A 21,981-nucleotide genomic window follows, 5' to 3' on the forward strand; every position below is an offset into this window, starting at 1 on the left:
CAGGTATCTAGGTCAGAAGAAGCACCATATTTTGGCTTTAATAGGCATCACTGTTATCAGTCTCAGCAGAGATGCCAAAGATTGTATAAGCATGGAGAGTAAACTGCCCTCTCTTATAGATTCTCTCCAAGCAGGATCTGCTAGTTCTTATCTGTTTATCACTTTTTGTCATCAGATATGTAGAAATGCAATGTGATCTGTATTGAAGGGGAGGGGAATAAAGTTTCTGCTAACTTTACAAGCCTGCCAGTGGCTGAGTATTACCCTCTAAAAGTATAAGGGTTAATGTTCAGCCACTAGCTGGCTTGCAAAGTTAATTGGATATACCTATCTGGCTAACTTTGATGGATTAATCAGTAGCGCAGCTGAACCACTCAATATTCCAGACTATCTTATTTTTATTTATATTCCATTTTTCAGGCACTTGAAAGCAGATTACATTCAGGTTCTGTAAGTATTTCCCTATCCCCAGAGGGCTTACAGTCTAAAGGGCTCATTTATTACACTGCAGTATTTTTCTTTCTGGGAAAATTACTGCAGGATTCACAAAGGGGCGGCACTTGGCACTCCTGCTTTGTGAATCCTGTGATATTTTCCCTGGTGAGAAATAGCACCATGAAAAATATTGTGGCAGTGAAGAGCCCACAAAAAATGCGTTATGGAAGCCTCGGTACTGTGAGACCGCCATGGCTTAAAGGGGCACTGCTCTCTAGGCTGGTCCTCCTTAAGGATCAGCTCTGCCAGGGATTCTGGGTGAAGGGAGGCTTCCCTCACCATCCTATAAGGAGACAGGGCCCAGAAGGGTTAGACAGATCCTGGGGAGCAGGCAGAAAGCCACTGTATGAGAAAACCTGCTATGTGTGATGTCTCTGTGCTACCTGAAATTTAAGGTGAGCTGCATAATTTGTTTTTCTTTGCACTTTGTTTTTTCACTAAAAATAAATTGCACAATAGGAAACTCAGTCTGCCTCCTTATTCCTTCTGGCTGTTTTCAAGTCACTTTCGCCCAAGTTACCACAGAGCCACTCTGCCTCAAGTAAGCCCTGCAAAAGTTAAGAAAAAATACCGGGGGACCCACTGTCCCGCCCCCACCCCACCCCACTCCCTCTCTGCCACACTTGGAGGTAGCTGTAACAAGCAAAGTGAAAACATTTTTAAAGATCCTGGTCAGGCCTTGCACCCAACCCTTCCTCATTATGTACATACTCTGGCCCTCAGAGTCTGGGACACCCCACCCTTTGGACCCTGCCCCCTCTCCAGAACTTAAAATTTTAGCCCTGGTGGCTCCAGACCTGGTGGCATCCATTTTTCAAAATGCACCAGCTGCCCCTATCACATGATAGAGGCAAAGTCCATGTCCAGCTGCCACCATTTTGAAAAATGGCTGCGACAGGGCTTGGAGTCCTAGTGGTAACTCCTGGTCCCCACTATACCGCCAGGGCTAAAATGTTAAGTTTATGATAAGTTTAGGGGGTCTAGAGGGTGGGGTACTTGATGAGGAGGAGTCGGGGGCAGGCCTGACTAGGATGTTTAAAAAATGTTACTTTTTTTATCTCCACCTAAAGGGTTGGCAGAGGAGGGTGGGATGGGGGAGGGGTTTATGAAGACCCTTGGAGTTTTTTCTTAATTTCAGGGAGTGAGGGGAGAAGTGTTTCTTGAAGCCAAGCATTCCCTTTAAGCCTAGGCTCCAGAAGCAAGCCACATTATTAGATTTGCATTGTTGAGGCTATTTATGAGCTGATTAGTATGCTAATCAGCTCATTATAATATGCACAATGATGGCAGTAGCATAATGTGAAGTATTTTAAATAGCTTGCCTTATCCCTGCGTTAGGCCATTTACAGTGCAGTAAACAGCCTAGTATGGCTTTGTGAATGAGCCCCTAAATTTGTATCTGAGGCGATGGAGGTTGAAGTCACGTAAGATCACAAGTAAGAAAACAAGCTATTTGTTTTGTTTCTGTCTATTGTTCTATTGTTTTAATATATGTACACCACTTTGGATGACTTTTCATCAGGAAAGCGATTAAAAAATGCTACTGAATAAAGTAGCAGCAGCAAGATTTGAACTCTAGTTTCCCTGCTTCTCATCTGTTTGCTTTAACCACTAGATGACTACTCCACATCACTTAAAATAAGCTAGATAATTTTATCCTGCTAATTTTAGCACTACTTAACATGACCAGAGTTAGCCAGATAAGTTATCCAGCTAACTTAATTCTGCCCCGGAATGCCCTTATGTAATCTGGCTAGATATTATTTATTTATTTATTTCGGGTTTTTATATACCGGCATTCGAGAACGCAGTCCCATCATGCTGGTTCACATAAAACAAGGGTGCATCGTAAACATAAACTAAAACAATGGTGCAGAAAAAGGCAGTTACATATAACAGGGTGATTAGAACTTGGTAGAGAAAGAAGAGAAAGGACAGGTTATTAATTCAAACATGTGAACGATAGTGGAGATGGTTAATCATGGTGTATGTGAAGGTAAGGATGGGCGTGGATGAGATAGATCAGTTTGAGTCCGGGAATGCTTGTGTGAATATCCATGTCTTTAGTCTTTTTTTGAAGGTTGAGATGCATGTTTCCAGTCTGAGGTTTGAGGGGATGGAGTTCCATAACGGTGGAATGGCTGTAGAGAAAGCCCGATCTCTTAGTGTGATGTGTCTGGTAGATTTGGGTGGTGGTACCTGTAGCGATCCTTTGTATGCATCTCTTGTTGGTCTTGATGAATTATGTAGTTGGAGAGGGATTTGTAGGTCGATGGGAGCCAGTAGGTGGATATTTTTGTATGTGGTAAGGATGGCCTTGTATATTATTCTAAAGTGTATAGGTAACCAATGGAGGCTCTTTAGGATGGGGGTTATGTGATCCCTTCTCCTGGAATTTGTCAGTATTCGTGCAGCTGCATTTTGTACCATCTGAATCGGTTTGGTGTAAGAAGCGGGAAGACCAAGTAGGATGGTGTTACAACAGTCTAATTTTGAAAAAATGATTGCTTGCAGGATGGTTCTGAAATCTTGGGCATGGAAAAGAGGTCTAATTCTTTTCAGCACCTGTAGTTGGTAGAAACAGTCTTTGGTTGTTTTGTTGATAGTGGCTTTGAAATTCAGGCGATTGTCAATTAGGACTCCTAGGTCTCTCACTTGTTATTAGATGATATTAGCTGGATAAATGGATGAAATACTCAAAAATTAGCATTTAGTTGGATAACTCACAAGTTATCCAGCTAAATGCTGCTAAATATTGATCCCTTAAAGGTTAAATGTATTTAATGTATCATTTTTCTCAACAAACAAAGTGGTGTACAGATAAAATAAAACACAATACATAGGATAAAAGTATAGAATGGAGTCACAGTGGCGGATGTGACAACTTTTTTACTTGTGCTATACTTATTGGGGTAGATTTTCAAAGGGTTCTGCGCGTAAGATACGCGCACAACCCCCAAAAACCTACCCCTTCCTCCCCCTGCATATCTTGCATAGGCTTGGTGGCGCGCGCAAGCCCCAGGACGCGCGTAAGTCCCGGGGCTTGAAAAAACATGGGCGTTCTGGGGCGGCAGCGCACGCATGTTATAAAATCAGGTGTAGATTTGTTCGCACCCAGTTGCGTGAACAAATCTACGCCCGCGCACATGTTATAAAACCTGGTCCATTCTGCGGATAAATAGATCATTTTTATTTTCAGTGCAGTTGGCCTAGCACATTTCATGCAACTATAGTTCCACGTGGTGTAACTCTTCCACTGGCTGTGTAAACAAAACACCTGCAGAATACAGAGAGCCATTGCCAGATCTTAAAAATACACAAGTAAATTAATAATAAAAAGGAATGGTGACTGGGGAGAGAGGGTGTGGAGTTTTCAGGATTAGGATGAGGATGTTCTATTTAAACTGTTTTAAGTATATTAGCTTTAGATAGAGGAAAAACCCTGGATATTGGGAGCTGTGTTGGCTATCCTTTGTCTAATGGGAGATGGGAACAGGTGGCAGATATTTTGTTGTATTATATCAAGGTTTATGAACCTTGATATAGTTTTACATATGTGTTTGCATGGATTTGGACAGAAGTAATTGGCAAAAGTTTGACAATTCAAAAGAGGGACCTTAGAACTGGCTCATTTGCTGAAGTATTTGTTATTATTTAATCTGTACAGTATCATGTAACTGTATTTCTGTAACATGATGAAAATCAAAACCATTTACAAAACAATCCCAGTGCTATGTTCTTTGAAGACCACTTCGCTGTTCGTGATAAGGACAAAGGGAGGCCAGCTTGGAGAAGAGGGATGCTTTCCTGTACTATTTTGTAGGTTTGATTAAGGTGACATTGCTGATGCTGTCAGCCATTCCTGCAGTATGCCCTGCATTGCTTTTGCAGTTTCATTGCGTGAATTGCATGGTTTGTGAAACTTTATGGAATTCTGGGGCGCCCTCTGCTGGTTCGTTGCAATCCCTCAATACTAAAGTGAAGTAGATTTCCTTTTTCTCTTCTCTTCAAATGCAAACAAACCAATACCATTTAATTGGATTAGCTTAAGACATTTGTGATTAACCTTTGGGAGATGTATCTGGCACCATCAGGCCAGTATAAAATGTGTTAAGGAGGATGTTGCTTCAATATACAATTAAATTGCTAATTGAACTCTAATTATAAAGCACCATTCAGCTAATCAGACTGCTCAACTGGTTGCCCTTTACCTCTCCTCCCTCGCCCACACATTTTTGACACAGAAGTGATCAGTGACTGGCGAGGGCTGGCATCTGGACTGGTCCACTGTTGGGCGTAGGGAGACTTTCCTCTCTGCACCTTTTAAAAATGAAACAAAAATGTTCCAGGGCCTTGTGTGATGCATCTATCTATCATGTCCCCCCCCCAACTTCCAGGTCCTGTTGAACAGCCTTCACTTAAATAATTAGAAGACATAGAGCAAGTAGAACCAGCTGGGTACAGTTTTATTAGCAATGATACTGAGCAAGGGGAGAGAATTTTTACAGCCACTTTCCATGGGTAAAACAGTGTTATACCTGCCAGTATGTGCATTTTACACAGTGTCCGGGGCCAGTGTAATACAGTGCCCTCAGCTGAGCCAACTGGTTAATCCCCATGGTTGGATGCGCGTTTTGGCCGGGTGTCTGCAACCCCTTATGCTACAAGGGGATTAGCGTGCGCGAAACGCACTTCAAACCCTCTGCGAAGCTAAGAGTACTCATCACATGTAAAGTCATGCTGATGAGGCTATTAGCTGTTCCCCCCCCTTCCCCCGATGCATAAAACAAAATGTGCACCTGATGCGCACATTTTTACTCTCCAAAATTAACGCCTGCCCCAGGGCAGGCGTTAATTTTTTGAGGAGCCCAAAAAGTGTACAGAAACAGTATTTTCTGCTTTTCTATACTTCCTCTGACTTGATATAGTGGCGATATTAAGTCGGAGTCACTGAAAAATTAGAACTGTCCAAAAAAAAAAAAAAGTGCTGTGGTCAGGTTAGGAAAAGGGACGCTCAGTTAACGAATGTCTGTTTTCCTGACTTGTGGCTGTGCACGATTAGGAAAAGGGACGCTCGTAAAACTGAGCATCCGCTTTCCTAACCCTCTTGACAGCCACCTCTTCTGCACGCCCACGGCCGAGGAGGTGCTAGGGGCGCCCAGTTTCCCCTCTCTCCTCCTTTTTACTGTGGCAGCTGATTTAGATATTAAATCGGGCGCCCCGGAGAGGTCTTATTGGCATGCGTTAGGAGAGCAGATACTTGTGGCCTGGATTGGCCACTGTTGGAAACAGGCTGCTGGGCTTGATGGACCCTCGGTCTGACCCAGTATGGCATGTTCTTATGTTCTTAATCATGAGCGTCCGTTTTCCGGGCGCTGATATTGCATCGGCCTGCATGTGGGTAAAAGAATGCATATTTTACTCACACATAGCAGAGTCATTCCTGGAGGTGGGATTAAATTGGGGGAGGCAAAATATGCATCTTATGGGTCAGAAATACATAACTACCGAAAAAGCAGGTTCACCTGTCTGGGTGTGCTTTTTTCCAGGGGTGGTAATTGAATTTAAACTTCTTAATTATTCTTGCTATGATCATTGGTGCAAAGCCCTGTAGGTAAAACCTGCCTGAGGAGTCTGCACCAATGTGAGTAGTTTGATTGCTCCCTGTATTTCTCAAATTTACAAACATGATAAATTTGGAAATGAGGTCATTCCAGATAAGCATCTCCCCCTCCCCCCCTGCATAAGATCAACTATAATTATAACTGAAAGTAGAAAACATAATAGTTAAAGGGACATTTAAAGCATTCCAGGAATGTAAGCCTTTTGAAGTTAAAATAATCAGACACTACGGAACAGACTCTTTTGTCTTTTAATCCATTAAAGAGGGTAATGTTCAGTAGTGTACATAACACAGCACAGATGTACCGGTACCTAAAGTTATGCCTGTGTTTTATAAACTGTTTATAAAATACTACATATCTTCACCCAAAAAGTATGCACATAGGTTTCAGTACGTGCACGTTTTACAGTTTTAATGCAAGGTTCTGCATAGTTTATACATCAATTTTATAAAAGTGCACATACATATTTTGTATGTTATAACCGAGCCTGGATTTCCTAATAGGCACACTAGGCCCGTGCCTAGGGCAGCAAAAATCTGGGGGGGTGAGGGGGCAGCAGGCTGGCTGAAGATTTGCGCCTTCCAGCTGTGCTGAATGTCAATAAGCAGAGAACATCTCTCTGCTTCCTGATCCAGCCCCTCCTTTACCAGGCAGCCTGCAGGAATAGGATGGGAGGAGGAGTGAAACCTGGAGCAGAGAGAGCAAAGGAAGATCATTTTAGGAAAGTTAAAAGGGGGCTGAGTGAGGATCATTGGGGGGGGGGGGGGATGATGAGAGGGGATCAGCTGGGGAACATTTCTATGCGTGAGAAAGAAGGGAAGAAGAAAGGGATCAGTGTTTGTGTGAAAAAGAAGGGATTGTATGTGTGTATGCCAGGTTGGATGAGAGTTTAGAGGGAGGTGCGAGGGGGAGCATGAGTGAAGCATGGCAGGGGATGCCTTTCTCTTCCCCGCCCCCACCCCACCGTTTTCCCAGGAATTCACATCCTCTCTCCCTTGATCTCAGATTCTGACTCCCAGATTCTGGAACCTTGCTTCCTAACTCTTCTTTCTCCCCAGATCCTAGAACTCACTCCCCAACCTCTCCTACTCCTTCCTCCTTCCTCATCTCCCTTTCCCTCCTCTTCTCCCATCCCAGATTGCTGTACTTCCCCCCCCCCCCCCCCGTTCTTGATCTTTTCTATCTCCCATCCTCTCTGTTCCCAGCCCACTTTTCTCTTCTCTCCTCTTCTGTCCTCTTCTCTCTTCATCTCCAAGTTCTTTCCTTCTCCTCTTCACATTCCTGGTCCTCTCACCCGCTCCTTCTCTCCCTATCCTTAAGTTCTCTTCCACTACTGAGAAATGGGGAGAGGAGGAGAGGGAGATTTATTTCTCACTCAGTTAAAAAATAATAATTATACAGACACAAGCAAGGTTGGAAAATTACTTTTTAATTTTCATGATTAAGACTGCCAGTGTGCTTCAATGTTTTCTAATTTTTGTCACTGAATGTACTCTTGAGCTGCTGCAGCAAACTGTGGGGCTCTTCCTTAGATCTTCTGCTCCCTGTTGTCTGACCTCACAGGGAGGGGGAGTGGTAAGGGGCAACAACATCAACAGTGCCTTGGTTTGGCAAAACTCTAAATCCCTCACCATGCAGAACTGTACTATGTGTATGCAAGAACCCTTGGTTTATGTTTACAAGCAGGTGTATTCTAAATTTAGCTGATGTATACACGTATCTCGCTTCCAAAAATTTGTGCGGGTACTTACAAGCACCAATTTTCCAAAGCTGCCACCAGTTGACATTGACCTTCTCCAGTTCACCCACGCCCACCATCACTTCCTCCAGACCCTCCACCCAAAAATTGAAGATAAAATTTTTTTTTCAACTTTCATGACTTCATTAATGGGAGTAAAAGTACGTGTGTATGTTTGACGAATAGGCGTGCTGTGTTTATAAAATACAAAAATGTGCGTGAACTTTCAAACACCGCCCTGGAACACTCTCAAAATGCCCTCTTGGTATGCACATATTTCTCTGCATCCTGCCCTTCTGAGAATTTGTGTACTGCTGTATTCATGGGTGTGCATGCTGATTTTACGCACACAACGCCCATGTAAGTCTTTGAAAATTACCCCTTGTAAGTCATAAAGTTATCCTGCTGTCACCTTCTATCACTTCCCAGCCCCCCAATCCAAGTCAAGATATGTAGTAAGCTAGTCAAATAAGTTATCACCTTACTACTTTTTTTTTTGTTAACTTTTATTTCCATGCATTCAAGTTGACTAACATGACAGCCACACTACTTTATACTGTAATAGATAATGGGGTAGATTTTATAAATTTGCGCACATGTGTACTTTTGTTAACGCACGCGGGATTTCAATAGATACGCGCGTATTCATTAAAATCCGGCGTCGGCGTGCGCAAGGCTGCCCAAATTTGGCAGCATGCGCGCGCCGAGCCGTGCAGCCGGCCTCGGAGGGAACTTTCCTTCGGCCTTCCCCTACCTAACCCACCCCCCCACCTTTGTTGTACAAGTTACGCCTGCTCGAAGCAGGTGTAACTTGCGTGTGTTGGGCCGGCCGCCAGCGCGTCAGGTTCTGGTCCGGGGGCTGGTCTGGAGGCCGCGGCCACACCCGCGGCCACACCCCCTGATGACGCGCGGCCGCAACACGCCCTCCCGGAATGTTCCCCCAGGAAAGCCCCGGGACTTACGCGCGTCCCGGGGCTTGCGCGCACCGCCGAGCCTACTCAACATAGGCTCGGCGCGCGCAGGGGGAGTTTGGGCCAGGTTTTCGGGGGGTACGCACGTATCTTACGTGCGTACCCCTTTGAAAATCTGGCCCAATGTGAGAGGAGGTGGTACTTCTCAGCTGGTGCCACGGTACCCAAATGTCGGGCTGTACAGAGATGGGCTGCAGAAGGCCACTGGTTTGGCACCAAGTCTCTGCTACCCATTACTGAAACAAAGAGGCAAAAACAGGGGTGATTCATTACCTTTTGGCTGGGGTCAGTTTTGCCAACAATCTCTTGTTTATTTAAAAAAAAAAAAAAATGTGTGTATGTATGTATGTGTGTGTATATATATATATATATATATATATATATATATATATATATATATATATATATATATATATATATACACACACACACACATATTAGGGATGTGCAATCATTTTTCCCGAATTAGGCAATTTCAACGCGCACTAACCTGAAAATCGGGGCCCCTGAAAAAAAAACCCTAAACCGTGGGAAAAACGAAATTCCTGCGGGGGGGAGGGGAGCCCTGAAATGAAGCCCGAGAACACTAATGAACCAGTTTTATATTTCAAACATTGACAAAAATAAATGTATATTTTTAAACCTTAAAAAGCTGGTCTTACCCAAACTATTTGAAAAAATTCTAATGTTGTAGTATCAAAATGACCACAACATTTTTTTTTTACAAATTATACATAAAACATACATTCAAACCAATGACTGCAAATGTTGTAACTTCAATAAAATTTTCAAAAATATAATGTGCAGTTGACTGCTAATGACAAATAACAAAAGAATAATTGCAATGTTCATAGTAGACGAGTCAGACGAAGCAAGTCCAATGAAGTGATGTATCAAATGTTAACAGTGAAAAACAATGGCGGTCTGATTACAAAAAGAATGTTAATGTGAAACTCAAAAGTACAAATCTTCAAAGGAAACCCCGACAAAGGCCTTTTTGTTTCGCCCGGAGAGGCTTCATCAGGGGGTGTATACTTTGTCAAATTATTCTCTATGAAAAACGAAGAACATATAAAAACCACATAGAAAAAAATACAAAGCTACATAAGGATGAAAATTGTATATCTGAATTATTTACTCACAGCGTCACTATAGCCAATACAGTCAATTCCTCAGTTAAAGCAAGTGTTTATGCAATTTAACATAGATGTTCTTAGATAGTATTTGCAAAAAATATTAGGAACACATCACAACTTATATCTTTTATAGCAACAATAAAGTTATGAGGATGAAAACTTTCATAGTGAAGAAGGGTATTTCTATCTGTAAATTTTGTAAAAATAGTAGTACTGAGCTTATTGTCTTGTTTGATAATCCATAAATCCAAAAATGAAATCCGTTGAAGATGATTAAACGTGAATTCTAAATGGGGATCTTGGCTATTAATCCAGTATGAAAATTGTTGTAGCGACGACTTAGATCCATTTCATAAGAAAAAATTATCAAAGCATATCCAATAAACAATGTTTGACATGAACGAAGATTTATACACTGTGGGGTAGATTTTAAAAGATTGCACGCGGGCGTACATGTGCGCGCACGCTACCCGGCGCATGCGCATGTACACCCGACTTCATAACTTGCGTGCGCCGCTGTGCCAGGAGCCGCTGATCCTGCCCCGGACCGCCCCCTCCCCGTCCCTATTTGCAAGCCCCGGGACTTATGCGTGTCCTGGGGCTTTACGTGTGCCGCCGGGCCTTTTTAAAACAGGCCTGGCATGCGTAACTTTTAAAAAATCCAGCCCTGTCTGTTCTTCATAAAAAGAAACGTACAAACAGGCTACATATGGAGCCATGGTGGCCCCCTTAGCAGTTCCACAGATTTGTTTATAAAAAAACTTCACTATACATGAAAAAATTCTCTTTTAAAGCAATAGAAGCCAGGTTAACCAAAAAATCATTAAAATCAACAGAAAAATCATGTTGTTGTAGTGTCCCGAATGATGTTTAAAGAAACATCCTGAGGGATGCTTGTGTAAAAGAAGAAAAATATGCTGTAACAAGAATTAAAGATGAAAAATCTAATTGTAAAGTTTGCAAGGAGTGTATCAGGTGAGCAGAATCCCGTATGTAAGAGTTACTCCTTGTGACCAATGGACGTAAAAAAGAATCAACGTATTTGGATAACTGTCCCAAATGTGACCCAATGCCAGAAACTATTGGGTGGCCTGGTGGACATTGGAGTGACTTGTGAATTTTAGGAATGGTGTAAAAAAACCTGTAAAAGGTGATGAATCTCTTAGCCTAACTTATCTTGCAGATTGTCTGTCTACAGTGTATGTCTGGGGGTATAAGAACAATTTGTGTTTGAACCTTTTAAAGACTGAGGCTTTGTTTCCTAGTCCCAAAAAGTAGATTCCTGTATGGGTCCACACTTTTTAATAGTGCATGGTAAGCAAAGTATATTTAAAGAATCTGTTCGTAACTTGGGAATCTATTTTGACCTTATGTTTAAACTACAAATTCAATCGGTTCTAAGAGTTGGAGTTTTAAAAAATTGCGTTCGTTGTGGCAATTACGGTATATTTTGGATAAAAATGATTTTTGTACTTTAGTACAAGCATTGTTCTCACTCCAGTAGATTATTGCACTTCTTGGCTGAGAGCTCTTCAAATAACTCCAAACCTCATCTGCTCGATTAGTTTTGCATGGCTGCCCATGGGAACATGTCACTGTTATTACAACAGCTCCATTGGCCTTCTGATCCAGCAAAGCATTTAAAATTCCTGTGTTGGTATTCTAGATGTTGAAATTGGATGGACTTGTTTACTTATCTAGATTGCTTATCTCTTATAATTTGACATGAGTACTGTGGTCCCAGGGGAAGGCATTACTTAAAGTTCCAACACTGAAGGATGCACACCTAGTGGAAACTAGAAAGTGGGCCTTTTCTATTCTGGGACTTTCCCTGTGGAGTAGCCTCCCTGACAGTTTATGTGATATGGGTGATTTGACTCAGTTCCATAAACAACTAAAACTATTTCAGGAAGCATTCATGATGGCCTAAATAACAGTCATATATTGTGCATGTGCAAATGTTTTGCGTATGCCTTTTAAGTTATTGTATGTTTTATACCTTTGTCGTAATCTGCTTAGCAAGCCAGGTCTTTTACAAGCAGAAAATAAATGATTTTAAATAAAATAAACTATAGACTGCTGAACCTGATGTCAATACTGGAAAAAGTGGTAGAAACATAATTACTGAATATATATATATATATATAGATGGACATAGTTTAATTGGACACCTCCATCAAGAAATTACCATATTCTTGCTATGGGAGCTTTGTATATTTGATCTGCGTATCTTATAAAATCCAGGGTCGGCACGCGCAAGGGGGTGCACATTTGTGCAACCTGCACGCGCCGAGCCCAGCGTGCGCTGCCTGTTCCCTCCGAGGCCACTCGGGAGGGAACTTTCCTTCCGCCTCCCCTCACCTTCCCCTCCCTTCCCCTACCTAACCCACCCCCCCGGTCCTATCTAAACCCACCCCCTACCTTTGTTGGCAGATTTACGCCCCCGGGCCCGCCCCCGACACGCCCCTCCATGCAAGCCCCGGGACTTACGCGCGTCCCGGGGCTTGCGCGCGCCGCCGAGCCTATGCAAAATAGGCTCGGCGCGCGCAGGGGGGGTTTTGGGGTAGGTTTTCGGGGGATACGCGCGTAACCCTTTGAAAATCTACCCCTGTATGTATATCTCCCAAGCCAGATTATATGCGGCAAAGCTCTGTCAGTCAGATGTTTGTCTTAAATGTCAGAGTGGGAAGGCGACATATTTACATGGGTTGTGGGAATGTGACCAGTTGGATCTATTTTGGGGGGAAGTGTTGGGGAGCCTGGTGAGGATATTGCAGCTACAGCTTCACAAGGACATCAAATTATGCTTACTGCACCTCCCTACTGAGGCTCTTATGGATATACCGGACTGCAATCTGTTGTTTCTGAAAAAAAGCTCTGCTAAGAGCACTACAAACCATAATGTCTATGTGGATTACAAAAGAAAGGCCGACTGGAGGACAGTGGCATACTCGTTTGGTAACCTTACTGCACCATGAGCTCATGACGGCGAAATCATAACCTCGGGCAAAACAGTCCGTTTGTTTTTCAGTATGGAACAAATTTTGGTGGACACTCCCAGCTTCCCAGAGAGACCTTATCAATCGCACTACCAACTATAACTACCAAGACTCTGCGAAGATGTCACCGACATCCTAGCTGGTGAAGAATTTCCGTATTTCTCACTTTCTCACTTTACATTTTCATCTTTATTTTCTCATTCCTGCTGTGGGGGGGGGGGGGGGGGGAGAGTTAGGGAATTTTCATTTTTCATTTTCACTTTCATGTTTATTATCATTGTAACGATAATGATTGCTGTTGTTTATTGTTTAACTTGCATTTAATAAAACTTTCAATAAAGAAAAAAAAATAAATAAAGGATTGGCCCTTAATTCCTTGAAAGTACATGCTGTGGCTCTTACTTATTTCAGAGGCTCGGTGAATGGTGATTCCTTATCGTCTCATCCTGATGTGGCCCATTTTTGAAGGGAGTGAAACATCTTCGGCCTCCCTTGAGGTTACTGGTTCCATTGAGGAGTTTTAATTTGGTGCTGGAATTCTTGGCATGCCCGATGTTCCAACCGCTACGTAACCTTTCCTTGCAGTTATTGACCTTGAAGATAGTCTTCCTGGTGACTATACGTTCTGCATATCGAATTTCCGAGCTGCAGCCCTTGTCTTGCCGGGAGACATTCCTTTGGGTGACTCCAGGGGCATTACAGCTGTGTACTGTTCCATCCTTCTTGCCTAAGGTGATATCAGAATTTCATTTGAATCAGTCCATTTCCTTGCTGTCCCTGGATAAGGTTAGGGATGTGGAGGAGTATTGTTTGTTGCGTCCCTTGGATGTTAAGAGACTTGTATGGTATCTGGAGGTTTCTGAACCTTTCTGAAAGATGGATCGCTTGTTTGTCCTTCATAGTGGAATGAAGCAGGGTAAACCAGGTTCACAGGCAACTATTGCTTGCTGGATTAAGGAGGTAGTCTCGGCTGTGTATGTGGCTGCTGAAAAGCCACTGCCTACTCATATTAAGGCTCATTCCACTAGGGCTCAGGCAGTGTCATGGGCGGAGTTTAGATTGTTGTGTCTCGTCGACATTTTGCCGAGCTGTGACGTAGTCCTCCTTACATACTTTTTCCAGGTTTTATTGTCTGGATGTGCAGATCCGGGAGGATGCAGCCTTTGCACGTGTAGTGTTGACTGGGCCGCGGGCAGCCTCCCACCCTGTTCGGAAGTAGCTTTGGTATATCTCACTAGTCCTGAGTCCATCTATCTACATGCTAGGAAAAAGAGAAATTACTACTTACCTGATAATTTCATTTTTCTTAGTGTAGACAGACTCCGCTTCCTACCCTTGGCTGCCGCATGATTGTGTCAGTAGTCCTCCAGTGGGGCTACGTGTTCCAGAGGATTACTGGTAAGTGTTCATCCAGTCCCTAGATTGGGGTACATATATTCCTTGCATGAGTTCAGTGTTTGTTGTTGGTTGACTGTTTTTAATCAAGTTGTTTGCTACTCTGTCTACAGTTGCCTTTGAAGAGAATACTGGCGGGCTGTCACTGCAGGGATACATATACTGTGACGTCAGCTTGCTCCATCTCCATCTGCTGGCAGGGGAGCATAACCCAACCATCCTGAGTCCATCTGCCTATACTGAGGAAAACAAAATTATCAGGTAAGTAATAATTTCTCCTTCCTCAAGTATCTGTTCTGGGACCAGTTCTGTTCAGTATTTTTGTGAGTGTATATATATATATATATATATATATATATATATATATGTGTGTGTGTGTATGTATATATATATATATATATATATGTTAAATGGAAAGTTTTCTCTTCTGCGGATGACATGAAGATCTGCAAGAGTGGACTCGCTTGAAGGAATAGAGTGAATAAAAAATGATCAAAGAAAGCTAGAGGAGTGATCAAAGGCTTGGCAGCTGGGATTCAAGGTCAAGAACTGCAGAGAGATGCATTTGGGGTGCAGAAATCTAAACAAGTTCTATGTGATAGAGGGTGAAAGATTGATGTGCACAGACTGGGAAAGAGACCTCTGGATGATAGTGTCTGATGATCTGAAGACAGCAATTAATGTGACAAGGTAGTGGCTACTGTCAGAGGGATGCTGGGCTACATAGGGAGAGGATTAACCAAGAGGAAAGGAGATGGTAATGCCCCTGTACAGGTCCTTGGTGAGGCCTCACCTGGAATACTGTGTTCAGTTCTGCAGACCATATCTCAAAAAGGGTAGAGACAGGATAGAAGCTGTCTAGAGAAAGGCAACCAAAATGATGTGAGATCTGCACCGGAAGATTTGAGATCAGTCTGAAGGGCCTAAATATGTAAAATGTGGAGGAGGGGAACATGGGAGATATGATATAGACTTCTAAATACTTGAAATATATTAATGATGCATGGGAATTGAGCCTTTTTCAGTGGGAAAAAAGCTGTAGAACTTGGGGACATATTATGTTCCAAGGGGGTAGATTGAGGAACAATATCAGGAAGTATTTCTTCACGGAAAGGGTGGTGAATGCATAGAATACCTTCTTGGAACAGGTAGTGAAGGACAAGAACAGTAATAGAATTCAAAAGGGTGTGGGATGAACACAGAGGATCCCTAATGGCTAAAGGATGGAAATAAAGAAAAGGGGTAACCTGTGTTAACTGTAGTAATCTACATGGAGCGGCATTTACTATCCTTAACAGGAGGCATGGGAGTAACATGTATGGAGTAGGAATTATTACCCTTAAAAGAAGACATGGCATAACCAGCACAGAGTGGCAATTACTACCCTAAAAAATAGTTTATTGGGCGGATTGGATGGCCCATTGGGTCTTTTTCTGCTGTCATGTTACTGTTAGATATGATCAGCCCAGATCCCATTCTTCTTTCATGCTTGGGAGAATTTCACCCCTATCCAGTACCTTCTACCTTGAGTTTTTGCACCCTATGGGGCATATTTTCAAAGGGTTATGCGCGTAACCCGAAAACCTGTCCCTGCGCACGCCAAGCCTATTTTGCATAGGCTCGGCGACGCGCGCAAGCCCCGGGACGCGCCTATGTCCCAGGGCTTTGAAAAAGGGGCGGGAAGGGGGCGGGGGTGTGGGCAGGGCACCGGTCCGGGGGCGGTCCAGGGCCGGGACCGAGGCCTCCGGCACAGCGGCCGTGCCTGGGGTTCGCGCACCGGCATGCGCAAGTTACGCCTGCCCAGAGGCAGGCGTAAATCACATAATAAAGGTGGGGGGGGGGGGGGGATTTAGGTAGAGCTGGGGGGCGGGTTAGATAGGGGAAGGGAGGGGAAGGTGTGTGGGGGGGGGGGGTGGGAGGAACGGGAAAAGCCATCGGGGCTACCCTAGGACTCGGCACGTGGTGCACAAGTGTGCACCCCCTTGCACGCGCCAACCCTGGATTTTAGAACATGCGTGCGGCTGCGCGCGCATGTTATAAAATTGGGCGTAGATTTGTGCGCGCCAGGTTGCGCGCACAAATCTATGCCCGCGTGCATGTTATAAAATCTGGCCCTAAATGCTTAACTCTGCAGTTTTTAAGCATTAAATATTAGCTGCCAGATCCTAGACCATTCCTCGAGTTTCTCATATTTTCTACATCTTCCTGGCTTTCTAACCTGTTGCAGATTTTGGCATCATCTGCAAAAAAACCAAACCTTTCCTGATAATCCTTCCACAATGTTGCTCATGAAAATGTTGAAAAGAACCAGTCCAAGGACTGATCCCTGAGGCATACTGCTAGTAACATCCCTCTCCTTGGTGTGAATTACCTTTTGTCACCTCCCACTCGACCAGTTTCTAATCCAGCAAATCACTTTAGGTCCTATACTAAGGGTGCTCATTTTATTTATAAGTTGCCTATGCAGAACCGTATCAAAGGTCTTAATGACGTGCTCCCCAGATCCATCTCTCTGGTTCCCAATCAAAGAGATTGATCAGATTCGTCTGACAAGACCTGCTGTGATAGTCATGCTGCTTCAGATCTTGTAATCCTTTGGATTTCAGAAACTGTACTGTCCTCAGTTTTAGCAGCGATTCATTTATTTTGCTTCCCACAGAGGTCAGATTAACTGGCCTTTGGTTCCCAGATACCTCCATTCTACTGTTTTTGAGAATATGAACCTTATATAGCTGTCCCTTGTCCTCTGGAACTATTTTTGAGACTAAAGAAGCGTTGTAAAGATCAGCCAGCAGAGCTGCCAGAACTTCTCTAAGAAACATTTTTTTTTTCCTAGGCCAACTGAGGCTCTGTGGCACTGCAGTATTCCATGTAGTGGGAGATTGTGATTTAGAGACATTCAGCCATAATCCCTATTGGCTCCTCAGCCAAGTACATACACCAAGGGGCGGATTTTAAGAGCCCTGCTCGCCTAAATCCGCCCAAATCCGGGCGGATTTAGGCGAGCAGGGCCCTGCGCGCCGGTGAGCCTATTTTACATAGGCCTACCGGCGCGCGCAGAGCCCCGGGAGTTGCGTAAGTCCCGGGGTTTTCGGAGGGGGGCGTGTCGGGGGCGGGGCCGAAGCGCGCAGCGTTTTTGGGGCGTGTCGGGAGCGTTCCGGGGGCGGGCACGGGGGCGTGGCCGCGCCCTCCGGACCCGCCCCAGGTCGCGTCCCGGCGCGCTAGTGGCCCGCTGGCGCGCGGGGATTTACGCCTCCCAGAGGGAGGCGTAAATCCCCCGACAAAGGTAAGGATGGGGTTTAGACAGGGCCGGGCGGGTGGGTTAGGTAGGGGAAGGGAGGGGAAGGTGAGGGGAGGGCAAAAGAAAGTTCCCTCCGAGGCCGCTCCAATTTCGGAGCGGCCTCAGAGGGAATGGAGGTAGGCTGCGCGGCTCGGCGCGCGCCGGCTATACAGAATCCATAGCCTTGCGTGCGCCGATCCCGGATTTTAGCGGATACGCGCGGCTCCGCGCGTATCTACTAAAATCCAGCGTACTTTTGCTTGCGCCTGATGCGCCAGCAAAAGTAGGCCAAATCGCGCGGTTTGAAAATCTACCCCCAAATGTCTGAACCTGTGGTTCCTCTTACTGAGCAGGATTACTACTGCCGCAACACATCATCAAGAGGATAAAACCAGCCTGTCTCATGACGGTGTGATAGCAGCTCACGTTCCCTATTAGTGGATGAATAGTCCAAAACTTGGTGAAATCTGCTGCACAATGATGGGGTGTTCATTAAGGTCCTAAAAATGAGGTGTGCAGGAAGACCTTACTATGCATGTTAAAGGGGGGTCCACGAAAATGTTAGCATAAACGCACAAACATTTACAAGCTTGTACATGCAAGTACATTCCTAGCATGGTGTGCTCAACCTTCACATTATTTTGCAAGAGTTCACTAACTGGATACTATTTAATACTTGATGTTAACATAGTATGAGCCTATTATTTACCAAGGGGAAGTTGTAGTTCCTTATAAAAGTCTTCACATCCTTGGATATTTTTCACATTCTGCTGTCTAAAATATAGAAATAAAATGCATTAAATAAGTTTGTTTCATTGATCTAAATAACATACTCTGTGCTTTCATTATGAAGGAACAATTATAGAAATATTTTAAAAGTAATTAAGAATAAAAAAAAATTCAAGTAGTCTACTGTCTTAAGCCTTCACATCCTTTATCATAGCAAACCAAATTAACAGAGTCATTCTTTTTTGTGCGATGGGCCGTTATCGCACACGATAACACCCTACCGCACACGATACCGGCTGCACCGAGGTAGTAAAATGCTAATTAGGGGAAGGGGAGGAGTGTGGGCGGGGTTTGGGAGGTGTTAGGACCCAGTAGTGCTGCGGGGGATAATGTTTTACATATTCTCGCCAGCAGCAACACAGGAAATACCACCTTTTCCCGTGGCGCTATGGGAGTGATAGTGTTCAGCGTGTATGCACCGCGGTGGGCAAAACCACACCGCTGCTATGCAGCGGGCTGCAAGCTATTCTTCCCCCCCCCCCCCCCCCTTTTCTGGCCACGGCTCATCTGCAGATTGATGAATCTAGGCCCAAGTTTGAAGATCCTTACTGACACTGAAGACAGATGGATGTAAAGACTCAGTTATGTCAGTGTTCTGCTATCCTGGAAATCTCTGCTCTTTTTTGATCACCTCACCTGGAGTGTATCAAGTCTATTTCTTCACTCTGCACTGACAAGCAACCCCTATGTACCAGACTTAGTTGTAATACCCCTTGAAAGTCAGCAGAGGGAGCCAAGAGGATAAGAGAACGGAACATGCTCATGCTATTTAGCTTGCCCTTGATAAGTAGCTTACTCGCTATTTAACTAATGCATTTTCAGGTTTCTATGCATGAGAATAGCATAAGCATGCTATTTCTGACATTTTCTACTCTGCACATGCTAAGTCTTTTTGCATTGATTGATGAAGTGGCTTTTTATTGAATCCATTAAATATTTTGACTGTCCATGTTAAAACTGATGTGCGTGAATTTTTTTGCAAAACCCCCATAGTTATAACTTGAGTTTTTTGGGTTTATGTGCACTTCATCTCTTAACTGGTATAACAAGGAAATGTGTGAACATTTTCATGCTACCTAATTTATCTCTTTGGTACAGAAATTTGACCCTGGTCTTGACAATGTTCATTATTTGAATTTCTACATGAAATTTTGAAACCCTGCTCATTAGTTAATCAGTAAATATGCTCATAAGTTACATCAGTTTTCAAAGCACACTTAGGCATAGGTCTGCTTTGAAAATTATCCCAGGAAAACTATGCACACACAATTACTTCTCTCAGTTTTTCTAAGTGAATTTATGTACCATGTTTTTAAAATAAAAAACATATGCATGCAAGTGCCAATCCCACCCAGACTCCATCCCTGGCTCATCGCTCCCATATATGTGTAAAATTACATGCATGTCATTTTATTCATACAGTGTGCATTTGTGTAACTTTATTCATCTATTTGTCACGCAATTTTTCAAAATGGATTTCCAATAAGAAATAAAACTAAAGAATTCTAAGTGATTGTTGAGGGCACATGAAAATTGAGTTGAGGGCTGGGGTCCTTGAGTGCGCTACTATCTGTGGCACAGATTGGATGAAATGCTTCAAAAGTTATTGGTGGGAGACAGATGGACTTAGTGGGAGATATTTCCAGAGATGTGGTGTGGGTTTTTTTTTTTGTTTAAGACTAATTTCCATAGAAAATTTGGCTGACAGTGGAAGATGCTAAGAATAATTTTCTTAGTTTTTAAATATATATTTTTCCTGTGTGAATATAATATTGTGAATGAACTCAAATATACCTAAGGCAAATAATTCTTAACAATCTGAGTTTTGTATGTATGCGTGGGTATGATGAGTCAAGGCAAAATGGCATTGAAATGCAATAACCGTGGATTAGGGACTGAATTGAATAGATGTTACATTACATCTGTAGCTTTTTTAAAAATCTAATTTGTCTGTCTTTGATATGGCATTGACTTTGTATTTTATGGGATTTTGTCTGTGGGTGTCTGAAATTATAAATTAGGCTATGTCAGAGTCACAAAATCTTTTGTTTATTAAACTATAAATAAGGCTGCAGGGGGAGGAGGAAGGGGGAGGGTGCAGAATTGAAGTTTTGGAAATGTATTTAGATGTCTCACCTGTCATTTTTTTTTTTTTTTTGTTTCTTGTAGCTGGCAGCAGCCTGTGATGTTTTTGTTGAAAACTACATTCCTGGGAAACTAGCTGAGATGGGCCTGGGTTATGAAGATGTCAGCAAGATCGCTCCTCACATTGTGTATTGTTCAATAACAGGTACTGTACTGTAACCGAACAACTTTTGCCAGCTATTACATGAATAATATGGTTTGTTCCATGTACCCTCCAGGGTATTCAGAGGATGGCATGACAATTCATTTGTGTATTTTTTTTTTTCCCTTTTGCTAATGATCTCTTGTCTGCTTGATTCAAATAGTCTTATTGGGTAAGTTTAATGGAATGGCATTGCTAGCCATATAAATGTTTGTTTCTCAGGAACCGGTGAAATGTAGAAAGTGTCTAGCAGCAGCTTTGGATTCTTCATAGTGTTCTTCCTTGGCAGGGCAGGAGGCAATAGCCAAGAGGGATGATAAGGGCTCTATTGTACACTCTTATTTAGTTTTTGGTCTTCTGGTTTGTAACCAATAGAGATGCAAAAATATTCACAGTGAAGGTGAAAATGGAGAAAATTAGCTTTTTTGCTTTTGGAAAATTGGTGGAAAATGTCATGCCTTTTTGCCATAGAATTTAATGGGAATTTGTTTGTGATGGATCAGTGAAATTGGTTTTTGCTACATCCCAGAACCCCCCTCCCCCCCCCCAAACTCTGATTCTAAATGATTGATTACATTTAGAAATACTTCAAATTTCACCATTGTCTACATTGCACATGTAAATTCTCCCAAAAAAGCGTATTTGCAAGTATTTTTTGCAAATTTGACAGAGGATTGGTAAAATGAAAATATTGCTCTTTGCGTATCCTATGTGATGAAATGAGTTTATCCTAGGCAGTCAGTGCCTGAAGGGGTGGAGTCTCTCACCTTTGGCTCCAGCAGAAATGCAAGTGATGCGTCTCTGCTTATTTTGGGTAACAGCAAAATAAAAACCATGAAAATGATAAGGATATCACCCAAAAAAGCTGTTGGTGCTATCTTTCGTTAACACACACAAATGCCCTGATTTTCAAAAGCCTTTGTGTGTAAAACCCAGATTTATGTGTGTAAATGGTTGTTAAAAATACCTGCCGGGTCAGTCCATGCAGAAGTATGCGTATGTGTGTACTTCTATGTGAATTTGCAGTAGGTATTCCTGTGGGCAGAGTTGGGGTGGGGATAGGACATGTACGCCTTCTTCTGCATTTTGCAAAGAATGGGGGTGGTTTTCAAAAGGATTTACACATGTAAAAGCATATCTCATACCAATTGTCAAAAACAGATTGTATTATAAAGAGAACCAATTTGGGGGGTGGGGGTAGGTGTCTGTGCCTTTCTATATGTTTTTCATTGTACTGAGTGAAAATGTGAAATTGTAAACAGTGTAG

The 21,981-nt window shown here is 43.1% G+C and overlaps 1 protein-coding gene across 1 annotated transcript in view; it reads left to right on the forward strand.

The window, feature by feature from the left end:
• SUGCT (succinyl-CoA:glutarate-CoA transferase) overlaps positions 1-21,981 on the forward strand; it is a 1,474,461-nt gene that overhangs the window by 48,302 nt on the left and 1,404,178 nt on the right. The window contains exon 6 of the mRNA XM_029589533.1: positions 20,597-20,717. Coding sequence (XP_029445393.1) covers positions 20,597-20,717 — 121 coding nt within the window. The remainder of the gene's footprint in view (positions 1-20,596; positions 20,718-21,981) is intronic.

This window comes from Rhinatrema bivittatum, chromosome 2 (assembly GCF_901001135.1).
Source record: "Rhinatrema bivittatum chromosome 2, aRhiBiv1.1, whole genome shotgun sequence".
Lineage (NCBI taxonomy): Eukaryota > Metazoa > Chordata > Amphibia > Gymnophiona > Rhinatrematidae > Rhinatrema > Rhinatrema bivittatum.